Source organism: Vidua macroura, unplaced genomic scaffold (assembly GCF_024509145.1).
Source record: "Vidua macroura isolate BioBank_ID:100142 unplaced genomic scaffold, ASM2450914v1 whyUn_scaffold_187, whole genome shotgun sequence".
NCBI classification, from domain to species: Eukaryota; Metazoa; Chordata; class Aves; order Passeriformes; family Viduidae; genus Vidua; species Vidua macroura.
The window spans coordinates 40,677-55,000 of record NW_026530571.1 but is presented as its reverse complement, the minus strand read 5'-3'; the positions used below and the strand labels follow the sequence as shown (position 1 = coordinate 55,000).

At 47.1% G+C, this 14,324-nt stretch overlaps 1 protein-coding gene across 1 annotated transcript; it reads right to left on the bottom strand.

The window, feature by feature from the left end:
* Positions 1 to 1,695: 1,695 nt before the first annotated feature.
* IL4I1 (interleukin 4 induced 1) lies at positions 1,696 to 13,913 on the bottom strand. Its single transcript, XM_053969356.1, is given in 10 exon segments — positions 1,696 to 1,884; positions 1,886 to 2,242; positions 2,245 to 2,602; positions 2,792 to 2,925; positions 3,173 to 3,241; positions 3,617 to 3,818; positions 3,980 to 4,092; positions 4,906 to 5,120; positions 13,687 to 13,768; positions 13,869 to 13,913. Coding segments are annotated over 10 exon segments (1,686 nt in total). The 3' UTR covers positions 1,696 to 1,773.
* Between the last annotated feature and the right edge of the window lie 411 nt (positions 13,914 to 14,324).

Here is a 14,324-nt window from a genome sequence, read left to right as displayed (position 1 = left end):
TCGAGAAGGTGCTCGTGGCATTTCGGGTGAATTTCCCGACCTGACGCAACTCCACTTGCCCTGGCTTTTGCTTCACTCCTGGATTTCTGTCACGCCCAAAGAACAGCGCCGTGCTCAATAAGGGAGGTACCTTAAAGAGCCGGAAGAAATGAAGGATGACGACAAAAATTTAACTGTGAGGTTTTTGTTCTCTGGGGCTGGCTCACCCAAAAAGTGCTTTGAGCCTGGCCAAGCTCATAATGCGCTACTGGTGGTGGCTCCGTGCTTCATTGATTATTAGCTGGATTTAATTCGGTGTAAAAGGGGAAAAATCTCTCCCTCTCTGATGCTGGGAGAGCCTGAGGGTTGTGATGCTCTTGCCATATCCCTGCTGCCTCCAGTGAGAGCTGAACCTCTGGGGTTTTTTTGGGCTGGGAACGAGCCTGGAGCCGCTCCCCTGCAGCTCTGTGGAGTCAGAGGTGAAAGTTGGAATTTTGTGGGAATTGGGATGAATTGAAGGCCGAGCAGCTCACGGACCACAGCGAGGGTTGGCACCTCTTAGCAACTGGGTTGGTGTTTCCTTTTGGGGAATTTATCCTTGTCCTGTCCCACAAAAATCCCACCTGCAGTACAGATGGGAGTTTCCGAGGCTACGGAATTCAGGGCAATTCCTGGCGAGGGGAGAAACTCCAGCAAAACCTCGGATTTCCTCTGAAGGTTCAGGATAATTTATTCGATCCGCTTGGATCAACTCGGCATCGGCCACAGGTCGAAGAGGCCGGGATCGCATCCTGACTGGCGCCGTGGGGAACGGCAAAATTACTGGGCAAGAATTAGCACTGGTTAATTAACTGGTTGCGTTGGACCACTCAAAGGAGAGGATGGTGAGGGAGCGCCGGGTTCTCTCTCAGATTCTGGGGTGGAGGAACTGAGAGCGGCGACTTCCCCAAGGGCTGGAGTGTGGCGACACCATTTTTACGCGATGACGCCGCTCTCGCACACAAGGAAACCACAAATTCCCGCCTTTATTTTTCCTTCTTAGTCATTCCCTGAAGCGCCTGGCATGCAAATAAGCTGGGAATTACAGCGGTGGACAAGGGGGAACAGCAGAGTGTGTGTGTGTGAGTTTCCTTAAGCTAGCACCGGAAATACCACAGGAAAAACAGATACGATTTTCAAACTAAAATTACTTGCCAAATTTTGTCTTCTGCACGCAGAGCTGAGCTATAATTACTTGGAATGAGTTTAATGAACTTAAAAATGGAAATGTGAAAGAATTGAATTGCATATTGAACATTTTCTGAGTATAGAAAGTAAAACTGATTTTACGTAGCAGAGTACTTGCTGAAAATATTAATCCTGATGCTTACGGCAAATCTGATGCAATCAAGGGGAGTGCAACACTTTATAAGATACGAGAATATGCAATTCCAGAGGCTTGTGTTCTCTGTTATCAAGCCTCACACCTAAATATTGTTTTGAGACATTTGCATTACACCCTCATCAGTCTGCGTTACTTTACTTTCCGACCCAAATTTTCATCGTCCTCTATTATCGGGCTGCAGATTCAACCTCTACAATAAACTCTGTCCGTTTTTAGCGCTCCCCTCCTACCCCCATTAAGCGTTTATAATTCGGATTCACTATTTCAGTGCCCCCCTCGTCTCCCTGCCACGCTTTTAAGCCCCGCTTTCGGGACGCCCGCGGACTGGCCGCCTCTCGCTGCCGGCGAATTCCGCTGCTTTTCCTCGGAAAGGACCGGATTCGCACCGCCGGGAGACGGCTGGGGCGTGCTCAGAGCTCTTCCCTCCGCGCGGGCCTCCCAAGCCGCTCGCCGTCCGGCGCCGCGGCTTCGCCGCTCTCGTGGTGGATGTTGCCGGCCGCCCTGATGGCCGACTTCATGGCGGGTGTCGATCCAGGCGTGGGGCTGGGCCGTGTGCTCCCCGGCGAAGTGGAGCCGGCCCTCGTGAGCGAACAGCGCCTGCGAGTAGTCCACGAACTGGTAGGGGGTGAAGGCAGCGAAAGCCCCCAGCGAGTGTCGGTCCAGCTTCCACTTCTGGATGACGTGCTGGTCACAGGTGTACTGCAGGTACTCCTTGCTCACCTGGTGGATGTCCGCCAGGTCTTGGAGCACCACGTCCAGGCACCTGTCGTCCGTGAGGGGCAGGAAGAACTCGGCGTCGCTGTTCCAGGTGTAGGAAGCCAGGATGACGCCCACCCCACTGGAGAAGTTGTGGCTGGGGTAGTAGATGAAGCGGGGAGGGGGCGGTCGGTGACGGAGTAGCCCCCGCGGATCCCATCCTTCTCCCAGAACTTCTCGGAGCACGCCAGGACGATTTTGGAGGCGCTCGCGTAGTTGATGGAGCGCAGGGCGTGGGCCTTGGCGGGGGACAGCGGCGGGAGGAACTGGATGTGCCTGGTAGCCTTGGCACTGGAGGTGACCAGGACGTAATCCGCAGTGATGACGCTCGGGGCGAGCGTGTCCGGAGCACGGTAGAACACTCGGACTTTGCCGCCCTTCGTCATGACCTTCTCCACGGTGCAGTTGAAGCGGACGACGTCGGGCAGCGCCTTGTGGAAGGCTCTGGGCAGCTGGTCAAACCCCCCGGTGATTTCATCAAAACTGGAAGGGAGGAGCAAGCGGGAGGTGCGGGAAGGGCGCTGAGGTTTAGGGAGTGTGGGAATCCTGAGCTTTGCCCGAGACACCAGTGGGGCTTGGAGGCCCCGTGGAGCCGCCAGCGGCTCCCGTTTGGAACCGCTCCCGACGTTTTCCGTCGTGGGAGCAGGGCTGGGCTGGAGGGACGGCACTCACCTCTCATCGGAGAAGATGTCGAAGTCCCACAGCGAGGCGAGGAAGGAGAGGTAAAACCCCGAGTTCTCGTTCAGCAAGTCACCAATCATGTCAACAGCTCCTCGGCTCAGCCCCCCCACCTTGATCAAATATTCCTGGAGACGGCAGGAGAAGAGGCACGGCCTGAGGTTGTTGCCTCAGTTAGGGCTGCACTGGAGCTCTGCTGGCCCCTTTCTCAGCCTTTTTTTTTTTTTAAGTAGAAGGGATCATTTATTAGGGGAAAGCATCCAAAAGGTGACAGAGGATGGGGTTAGAGCGACGCAGAACCCTTCTCAAAGCAGGGAGAGCAGGTTAATTACCAAGAGCTGGTATTAAATTTGCCCTCAAGCCCAAGCCCCTTACCTTGGTGGAGAAGGAGTCGTGTTGAGCCAGGTACTGACTGCAATCAGTGGTCTGGAACTTCTTAAGAGCCTGGAGAAGAAACGTTGGCATTTTCGCTGGAAAAAGATCCATTTCCAAAAGCGACGCCCAAAACTCTGTCAGGATTTCAGGGTTTGGTAACCCCTGGAGTTTCTGGACATCAAGTTTCAGGCCGCCGTGCCTTGGTGTGGCACTTTCTGCTCACCCAAGTCCCGGTGGACTCCTTCCAAAGGATTTCTTACGGACAAGGACGGGTTTTGCACCCACCCGTCCTTGTTTCGGGACGAGCCTCTCCGCTTTTGACTCCAAAAGGACCCTGCTCTTCCCCGACTTAGGGCCGAGCCCTCCCCACTTTTTACGGCCAAAACTTTTCTCCAACTCATCGTTCAGGCGAGGTGGGGGGGGACACCACGGGAAATCTCGTACCTTGCTCAGGACCTCCCGGTACAGTTGGACGCTGCTCTTGCCCCGCTCCGACGGCTTCACGGTGTAATTCAGGACGTCGGGGTTCCTGTCCACCTCCTCAGCCCTGACCCGAGCACCCCTCAGGAAGTACCAGGTGTTGTTGTCCCTCTGGATGAAAGGGTTCAGCTTCAGGTTGAACTGGCGGATGAATTCACGGACAAGCCTGGAAGAAGAAGGGCAAGAGTGGAAAAGAGGCAACAACCAACCAACGCCCTGCCCCCAGCTCTGCCACCAAAAAATTTTGTCCCCTCGGCACAGAAGCTGAACCCCCGGGAAGCAACGGGGATGATTCGTGCCCCGGACCCTCACCTGACCTGCCCTTACCTGTGCTTGCTTGGCAGGCGCATGGGTCCCAGCTCCACGTACCAGTCCTGTCCCTCAGGCCGGTACGTCCGGATCCGCCCCCCGACCCTGCTGCTCCTTTCCAGAACGGTAACCTAAAAAAAAAAAAAAAAAAAAAAAAATCGGGTGCAGACGGGAAGCGTTCGGGAAACGGCGCGTTTTTGAAGTGAAACGCTCCCAAAACAAGGTGCAGAGGATGGGACAGGTCCCCTTCAGATGGCAAATGAAGCACCTGTAGATCCAAACCCTTCTCTGTCGATCTCTGCCTATGGGGCAGGTTCTCATTTTCTCATTTCCCAGTTCCTGGGCTGGACACCAGCTCGGTGAGAAGGTTCTCGCGGTGGTTCAGGATCAAACAGGGCTTTGAAAGCAGCGCCAGTCTGTCCCTCCATGCACTGCAAACCCTCCTTGGCACTCACAGGTGCCTCGGGATGGTTTGGAAACCCCTGGAATTTCTGCTGCCAGTCTGTCCCTCCATGCACTGCAAACCCTCCTTGGCACTCACAGGTGCCTTGGGATGGTTTGGAAACCCCTGGAATTTCTGCTGCCAGTCTGTCCCTCCATGCACTGCAAACCCTCCTTGGCACTCACAGGTGCCTCGGGATGGTTTGGAAACCCCTGGAATTTCTGCTGCCAGTCTGTCCCTCCATGCACTGCAAACCCTCTTTGGCACTCACAGGTGCCTCGGGATGGTTTGGAAACCCCTGGAATTTCTGCTGCCCTTAAGACAGTCACGCAAAGGACTCGCTTGGGTCACAGGAACCAACGTCAGGGGAAAATCGCTGGCGACAAATCTCCTTCCCTTCCTTCCTTCCTCCACCACCGTGCTTGACCCACTGCATTCCCTTTTTCCCTCACCAGCCCGGAAGAGCTTTGGAGGAGGGAAAGAAGCCTTGTGGAATTCCCACCATGTGCCCAGCGTCCCGGAGCAGCTTGGCTGCCGTCAGCCCGCCGATCCCCGCGCCCACCACGACCACGTGCGCCGGGTGAGCCGCGGGCTCCAGCCCGTCCCGGGCGATCTTCAGCAGCTCCTCGTAGTCCCGGTCATGGAGACAATACTCGGGGAAGCACGGGAACCGCTTGGCGCTCAGGAGACCGGCGAGCAGGAGGATTTGGAAGAGGGCTGGGGGAGAGAAGAAGAGAAGAGAAGAGAAGGGAAGGGAAGGGAAGAGAAGAGAAGAGAAGAGAAGAGAAGAGAAGAGAAGAGAAGAGAAGAGAAGAGAAGAGAAGAGAAGAGAAGAGAAGAGAAGAGAAGAGAAGAGAAGAGAAGAGAAGAGAAGAGAAGAGAAAGAGAAGAGAGAGGAGAGAGGAGAGAGGAGAGAGGAGAGAGGAGAGAGGAGAGAGGAGAGAGGAGAGAGGAGAGAGGAGAGAGGAGAGAGGAGAGAGGAGAGAAGAGAAGAGAAGAGAAGAGAAGAGAAGAGAAGAGAAGAGAAGAGAAGAGAAGAGAAGAGAAGAGCAACAACGCATTGTTGGCAGTCAAGGTCGTTCCCCCACGGCACAAACATCCAAGGATTTTGGCACCCAAGACCCCAAAAAAAAGAGGAACGGGGGTGGTTTGTGAAATCCCTGGCCCCAGCAGATCCATCACAGAAGGTGTCAAGAGACGTCAGCGACGGCGATTCCTGTTTTCTAAGAGAAATCACCCCGTAGATGAATTTTTTTTTTTTTTTTTTTTTTTTTTTTTTAGTTCTCCACATTCATGTCCTGCTTTGTGCAGCTGCTGTGGCGAGTTCCCAAAATGACTTTGACCTTCTTAGAATAAGCTCCAAAGCTTTCAAGAACAGTAATTAGTGTCACTCATGTGCAAAGAATCGAGGCACCTCGTTGTCCCCGGTGACCTTTCCCACACCTGGGTAATTTGGGGAGTTTTTATGTGAAGGGTGGAGGGAAAAAGACAGGATTGGGCAGATGGATCTGATGAAGCATTGCACAGACAGAAGAGCTGGAGATAGAAAATTTCACAGGAAGGTGGATGAATTAGAGGGATGAAGAGAGATGGGATTTGTCTTCTTTAAAATTCCCTAGTTAAAATTTTTCTACTTTTAGAGAAGAGAATTTTACTCTCCTTTAAAATTCCCTCCTCTAAAATCCCCTTCCTTTAAAAAAAATCTCTTCTTTTTAAAAAAACCCTCCCAGTTTTGAATCCTCTCCTTTAAAATTATTGTGTCTTCGAGACGCCCACAGGGAGCAGCAAACAGACCCAAAATGACCATTTCCACCAGAAAAGACACAATGTTATTTAACATTTTCACAGCGAAAGAAAATTTGGGCTGAGAACCACACTCTGTCCCATCCTGTCCCCTGCTCCCCCCTGCCCCCACCCTTGGGATTTTCCTAGTTTTGATTTCTGTTTTTTTTTTTTAAACAGCTAAAGAGCAGCTTTCATTTTTTTTTCCTTCTCCCGAGTGCTGCCAATTTTCTTCCAGGGTAAAAAACAAAAAGCTTTGGAAACTCTACTTTGGGTAATTCTTACTGCTGGAAAACCCCTGGGAATTGTGGGGTTTTTTTTTGTTTTTGTTTTTGTTTTGTTTGGGGTTTTTTGGGGTTTTTTGAGGTTTTTTTTTGTTTGTTTTTTTGGGGTTTTTTGGTGGTTTTTTTTTTTTTTGTTTTTTTTTTTTTTTTTTGGTGTCTTTTTTTTTTGGGTTTTTTCTGTTGCAGATCTGGGTTGGATCTGCCAGAAATCCACCTCGGAGTCTTTATCATCCAACACCCGAGGCAGGTGTTTCAACAGCCCCTTGAGCTGATCAAGACACCGACCACGAGTGAAAAAAGAAAAAAAAACAAACAAACAAAAAAAAACCACTTAGGAAGAATCTGCAGTCCTGTTAACAGTGGGATAAGGTTGGATTGGACCTGCCCTGATCCCAGAATCATCACAGTTGGGTTGGGAAAAAAAAATAAAAAAAAACCTATGGACCATGTGGGAGCTCAGAGCAAAAATCCTGGGATTGGGTCTTGGAGGTTGGATCTCCACCTTCCATCAGGTGTGGTGGTTTTTTTTTTTTGGGGGGAAGATGTGGAGAAACCACCAACTTGGAGCGTGGGATGGCCCCCAGCTGGGAAAAAGGGAGGTTTCAAAGAAACGGAACCAAAACACCAAACCCAGACAACAAAGATGAAATAAAACCAAAGATTGAAAAAAAAAAAAGAAAAAAAAGCCCACTAAGAACTCAGGATTGAGGGGAGGAGTCACTTACCAGTCCCAGTCATCGCTCCAGGAGGAAGATGAATCCTCTGCTGAGACTGGAATTCATTTTATACCCCAGCTTAAGGGGAAAAAAAAAAAAACAAAACCACCCCGGTGCTGCCAAAAAAAAAACAACCCCTGCCAATCAGCGCAACCCAGAAGGGAGTGAAGTGTCGTTTGTCATTAGAAGGGGGAACCAGAAATTGAGCAGTCAGCTCCTCACTGGAGTAAAGTAATCTGTCCACTGCATGTTTTGGGGTGTGACCACACCCTGCTCCACCAGAGGCAGCAATTTCCCAGAAGGGAACAATCAGGTTTGGGGTTGTTTTTTTGGTTTTTTTTTTCCTGGTATTGCACAAAGACCGCTGAAATCTGTGGAACAACCGCGGGCATCCTTCTGAACCCTGGGGAGGCCTTGAACTGGCACCCAAAATACAATTTCAGGGGTGAAAATGAGAATTTTCTAGGGAAAATTCACCTACTGGGTGCTCTTAGGTGTTGACAATTTTGGCTTGCTCTTGCCTCCATTATAACAGAGGAGATGAAGAATTGTTTGGGTGGGAAGGAGACCTTAAAGACCATCCAGAACTTCACCGAAATGGCAAAAAAAAAAGGTATTTTTCTAGAAATGAAACCGGTATTTTTTCCGGAGTGGAGACCTTGGACTCGCCAAAGCGCCCTAAACTCATCTGAGGAACCACCTCTTTGTTCTTGGACTCCAACACCTCCACCAGGCTTTACCCTGCTCAAACACCACGAAACTGTGGGGTCTCACCAAATGCGACCGCAGAACACCTCAGGACGAAGGAACGCTCAGAATTTTGCTCAGTCAAGCAAAATTTGGGCAGAATTCTGGAGGTTTCGCGTCACGAGCATTCGCAGGTTGCATTTACGGGCTCTCAGCTGGAACTGTGACGTGTGAAACTGGGGGGCCCGTGGTGGGGAATCTCTCGAGGAGAAGCCGCGGAACTCTTCGCCCAGAGTTTTGCTTTTCGGTGGCACGTGGTGGGGTATTTTTATTATTTATCCAAAGCCACGCCGGTTCGACCGTAAACCAGCGAGGGGGAAAAAATCAAATCCCCACCCAAACACCTGGTAAAGAGATTTTAAGTCGTCGCTGTCGAGCAGGACGGGAACAGAGAACTCCAGGTCAGAAGGCAAAGAAAATGAGCTCTGATTTATTTCAAATGTAAACATCGAGAAGATTAATTTCATTAATTAATTAATTAGAGTAAAAACATGTCACACCATTGGTGTGCAGTGAACGACGCACAGTGGCAGAGCATATCTACAAACAATGTGAATAACAAGATGGATTAGAGAATTATTTACATTCTTTCCCAACTGTTTCCCAGTTTCCCAGTTAGAAAACCTTTCTCTTTCTCTCTGACTGAGCTGAGAATATCCACAGTAAGTCACAGCCGCGACCGAATAGGAAAAAAAAAAAAAAAAAATCCACAATAAATGCAATGAATTGGTTTAAAACCACAGAAAATTGGCTTAAAAACCACAGAGGCAGAGTGCAGGCTGGTCCCTTTGAGTCGGGGTGGTGGTCGCAGCACTTTCGGAGCGACGGTTGCAGTTTGAACTGGCGGTCCTGTGGAATTTGTGGCCCTCCTCCGGGTCCGCCCCGCGGCGGCGGCGGCGGCGGCGTTCCGAGATTTGATGTGACTCGATGAGATTTGTTTGTTTGACCCCGAGAGATTTGATGTGCCCGGGCTCAGGTGGGACATCCCTCAGAGCAGGGGGAGTTTCGCGACGGAACGACGGGAATCCCGTGAGTCACGGGATGGTTTTTTTTGAGGTCCTTGGTGGTTCTCATAGCCCGTGAGTGAGTTCGTGAGCAAGGACAGCTCCTTCCAAATGGGTGTCACTGTGCTGTCGTGGTTAAAATTTTAAATTTGGGTGACTAACGCCTTCGGAAAGTTTCCTTCTAAGAAAAAATGAAGGACTGAAGGTTTTTCTTGGTGTTTTTTTGGTGTTTTTTTTTGTGGTGTTGTTGTTGTTGTCTTGGAGCATGTCTCCATTTAAGAAATTCCACCAGCTGGTTTGGAAAAAAAAGTAAAAGTTTTTTTTTTGGTTGGTGTTTTTTTTGTTTTGTTTTGGTTTGGTTTGGTTTGGTTTGGTTTGGTTTGTTTTTGAGGGGGAAAAACCCTCTTGGTTTAGGTCTGGTTTTGTGTTTTATGATTTTCGCTTCGCCGGTTGCTCCCCCAGTGGGGTATCAACACTGAACTCCCAAAAAACCACCCATTTTCCCCACCTGGAAAAAAAACCAAATCCTGGAGGGATTTGGGAATTGCACGATGGAACTGGCACAGAGAAACATTCCCAGGAACAGCAGAGAGCTTGGAAGTGAAGCTGGTTTCACATTGTCCTGATAAGAACCTGGATTAATGCTTGTCCCAACAAGCTGCTTTGGGATCAACCTCAGTGATGGGGGATTTATTTTTATTTTTTTTTTTTCCTGGGCATTAACAACCCACCGGTTGCAAAAGTTGTCCCTCCCTCCCGTCTTCCTGCTCCCATCTGTTGATTCCCTGAAGATTACGGGAAGGTGAATTTCCCAGTTGCGTCACAGGGAATCAGAGGGGTGGGAGGAGGGATGGTGGTTTCTTTCCAGATCGCTCTTTTCTGCCTTTGAGGATGACTTTTCTGAATGGAAGGAGCGCAGGGGAAAAAAAAAAAAAAAAAAAAAAAAAAAAAAAAAAAAAAGAAAAAAGAAAAAAAGAAAAAAAGAAAAAAGAAAAAAGAAAAAAGAAAAAAGAAAAAAAAAAAAAGTGGGATTTCTGATGTGGGACATCAGAGAGCACCTGGAATGAGGGGCTTGGTCACCCCGGGAGCGTTTCCCCGCGGAGATGACGAAGGAACTCTTACGCAAAGCACAGGGGAAGGAAAACCCCGTGTGGATTTTATTAATGAGATAATTAGCCTTAACGAGTCCCTGGGCCGGCAGGCACAGGTTGGAGAGGCGTGGGCAGGTCCTGTTGAGGAAGGATGCCCTTTCAAAGCGTTTTTCTCGTCCTTCACTTCCCGCTTGCCCGGAGGATTCTCTGGATTCGCCTGCTGCACGCACTCGCGCGACACTTTCGGGATTTTGGGGGGCATAAAGCAAGAAGTGAATGCACCAGGGAGGAATTTCGTGGATGAAACCGTCCAAAATTGGGGTTCTCCTCACGGGAAGAATGTGGAGCTGATGGAGGAAGTCCAGAGGAGGCCACGGAGACGCTCCCAGGCCGAGGAAGTCGGGGTTCTCTTGGAGAAGTGAAGGTTCCGTATTAGGGTGATCCTGGCGGGGCTTCCAGTGTTTGAAGGGAGTGGATGTGACAGGGGACAAATTTTTAATCGGGGGTAGGAAAAGAAAGAAAAGAAAAAAAAAAAAGAAAAAAAAAAAAGAAAAAAAAAAGAAAAAATAAAGAAAAAAAAGAAAAAAAAAAGAAAAAAAAAGAAAAAAAAAAGAAAAAAAAAAGAAAAAAAGACAGAAAATTAGATTTAAAAATTACTTTTTTAGGAAAAAAATGTGTGACAGGAGTGGGATGTGAATCCACACCTCCACTTGCAGACCAGAATTGACACAGGAGGGAAAGCAGGGCCTTGAATCTGCCACCTTAGGCCACCTCCTGACCCTGCCTTCTTCACCCTCCTCATCCTCAAGGATCCATCTTCCCAGCACTTGGGCTTCCCTCCTTCCCTCTCTTCCCGATTTTATTTCGTTTTCCTGGCAATAAACCTCTCCCCAAGCTGTTTTTTTTCCTACTCCAGAGTGGTGTGGGGCGATGGGAAGAGCAATTCTGGAGCTGCTGGCCCCTGGTGCCTGCTGGAGCCCTGAGTGTAAAAAACTCCAATCACTTGTTTTAAAAATGCATAAAAGTTTAATAAAAAAAAAAAAAAAAAGGTTGTAAAAATAATGATACAAGTATAGTAATAAAGGTTGGACAATTAGAGTTAGGACAATTAATGAGACAATAACAGCCCGGGCTGGGTGCCTCTTTCTGGACAAAAATGAGCCAGGAAAAAGGACTCAGTTAAAAGAGAATTTACTCCTTAAGAGGGGTAACCTGTTGCAGATACAAAACACTCCATGATTATGCATATATTTTATTTAAAACAAGAAATTCCTCTCATATTTGTAAAAAAGTTTAATCCCCAGGTGCCTTCGAGTCTTAAGTCGGGCTTGAAGAAATTTGTTTCTGTTGATAGGGAAAGATATAAATTCCTCTCCTCTGGAAAATTTAGGGGTTTCTGTAATTGTTATCTCTGTGCAAATAATTTATCTTCTCCTTTTCTTCAGCTAATAAAAAGAATATCTCACACACATAGTTTCTATTTTAACGACTGAAGTTTAATTTTAATTACAAAGCGACATTTACGCTATTATTAAAATGTTAATACAGCATAACCTTCTAAAGGTGTAAATTCTCTTTTAACGGGGTCCTTTTTCCTGGCTCATTTTTGTCCAGAAAGAGGTACCCAACCCCGGTTACCCCCCCCCAAAAAAAAAAACCCAAAACAACTCTTTGCTGTTCTAAATGAAAAACGATGCAGCCGAATTTTAAATAATAAAAATAATTTATTTTAGCAATAGAGATCTAACTTACACAAGGAAAAGGACAGTGCCGGGAGATCATCCTCGGCAGAGGTTTCACTCTATGCTCCCACGCCACCATCGTGGTACAAATTATTTTTATAGGGGAAATTTTGCCTGACGCCAGGATTTCGGCATTCAGTCCTTTGTTTCATTCCGAGTCCCATAAATTGGTGAGATTTCCTTCTCGGCGACGAGGCAGAACAATTCGAAATCCGGAGTCGTTGGAACCTTTGATTGAAATTTTTGGGAACACGGTATCCACATTTACGGGGGATGTTCCTGATGCCCATCTCGGGTAATTCACGAGATGATCAGCGCCTATTACAATTGTAAGTATTTCAACAACTTTAACTTTGCTGAAGTTGTTCCTTATCGCTTCAGATAAGGCCCATCCTCTGGCGAGCCACATCCTTTCCTTGTAAATCGGGTTTCAACACACACCTGGTTTTGCCTGAGAAAGGGGGCTTCTAATGCCAAAGGGTACATCCTAACAACTTAATATTATAGATAATTTTATCTATATATGTCATAATATTGCATTAATATAATATATAATAAGAGTATGTGATAAACTGTGGTAACTTGTTTGTTCATCAAAAGAATTGGAATATTAAAGGAGGAAATATAAAAATTAAAGTATGAGGGACTAGCCTGCTTGTTAGGAGATAGGGGAGGACAATAAAAAAAAAAAAAGCAACTGCTACAAAGCGCAAGGCTATAGACATATTGCAAAACCGCAAGACCACAAGTATGATTAATCACCATTTAGGGAGCTTTTCGTAGCTTTTTTTGCAGACACGGGCTAAGGATGTCGGGGGATGGCCGGAGCTGATTGTGAAATCAGTGACCACCAGGCAACGGCCACCGGAGTGGACAACGCGGGAGTGCTCCGGGTACGCCCATCACTGTCCGGAGCCGATTGTGAAATCAGCGATCACCTGCCTCGACACAACGCAGACACGACGCAGAGGGATGCTCAAGCTACGCCCACCGCTATCGCGAAAGACGCGAATGAAGAAACTTCCAAGAAACTATAAAAAGAGACTGAATAAGGGGGGTGGGGTGTGGGGCACTGCGGTGTGGGACACTGCAGGAGGGGCGGTTTGGAGACCCCTACCCCACCCAGCGCTGTTTTGCTTGCTACTGCTTGCTGTAATTAATAAAATGCTAATTGACCTTAAAAAGGCTGAATCAAATTATTCGCCTCAATTTATCATAAGTATATTAATATTATATCATAAGGTTATTTTAATATTATAGATAATAATATTCTATATAATATTCTATATAATAATATTGTATTAATATTACATATATCATAGTATTCTATATAATAGTATATATCATGATATTATATTAATATTATATATAATAATATTATATTAATATTATATACCATAATATTATATTAATATTATATATCACAATATTATATTAATATTATATACCATAATATTATATTAATATTATATATCACAATATTATATTAATGTTATATATCATAGTATTATATCAATATTATATATAATAATATATTAATATTATATATAATAGTATTATATCAATATTATATATAATAATATTATATTAATGTTATATATCATAGTATTATATCAATATTATATATAATAATATATTAATATTATATATAGTGATATTATATTAATATTATATATAATAATATTATATTAATGTTATATATGTCATAATATTATATATATATATAATATTATGACATATATAACATTATATATTTTATATATATATATATATATATATATATATATATATATATATATATATATATATATAATGCTAAAAACGGCGCGAATTATACCTGTTTTACATATAACAAATTATACCTGTTTGACATATAACACTACCGCTTGCTTCATAAATTCTCGTTAATTGATTTACCGCTGTAATCGGCCTCCCCAACTGAATTCGTAACAGCGCGGGGGGGTCGCTCCCGCGTGTTCCCCCCGGTTTCAAAGGGTTCCTAGGAGATTTGGGCGCCGGGGCTGGGTTTACCCCTAGAGGGCTCCGGCTGAGCGGAGCCGCTGCTCGGCCTCTCCTCCCTCCCTCTCTCCGCCGGATACCGGCTTGGGCTTCCGGAGAGGAGCCGCGCTCGCCACCGCCTCCATTGTGTCCTGCTGGGGTTGGGGGGGAGAGGCTCCGTGGTCCTGGGGTGGGTGCTCAGGGCATCGCCCCCTCCCTGCAGCCTCGGCAGGGAACGGGGGATAATTAATTCTCCTAGAGGAGAATTCCTCCCAGAGGAGAATTCCTCCCAGAGGAAAAAGCCCCCTGTGGAAGCCGGGAGGGGGGACGGGCAGGTAAACGCGGCGAAAAGAGGAGCGGGGCACCGCGGTTCGGCTGCCCCCAGCTCGTCTGGCTCCTTTCGGGAGAGGGCAGAGCCCCCTTTTGGGAATGGGCAGGATGGAGAGGGAAGCCCCCTGGGGGCTCCGCAGGGATGGGGGTGCTCCCGGGTACAGCTGACTGGGGAGGGAGAGGTTGCTGTGGGGCGGGGGTCGGCCAAAAAAGCAAGGGGGGGCAAA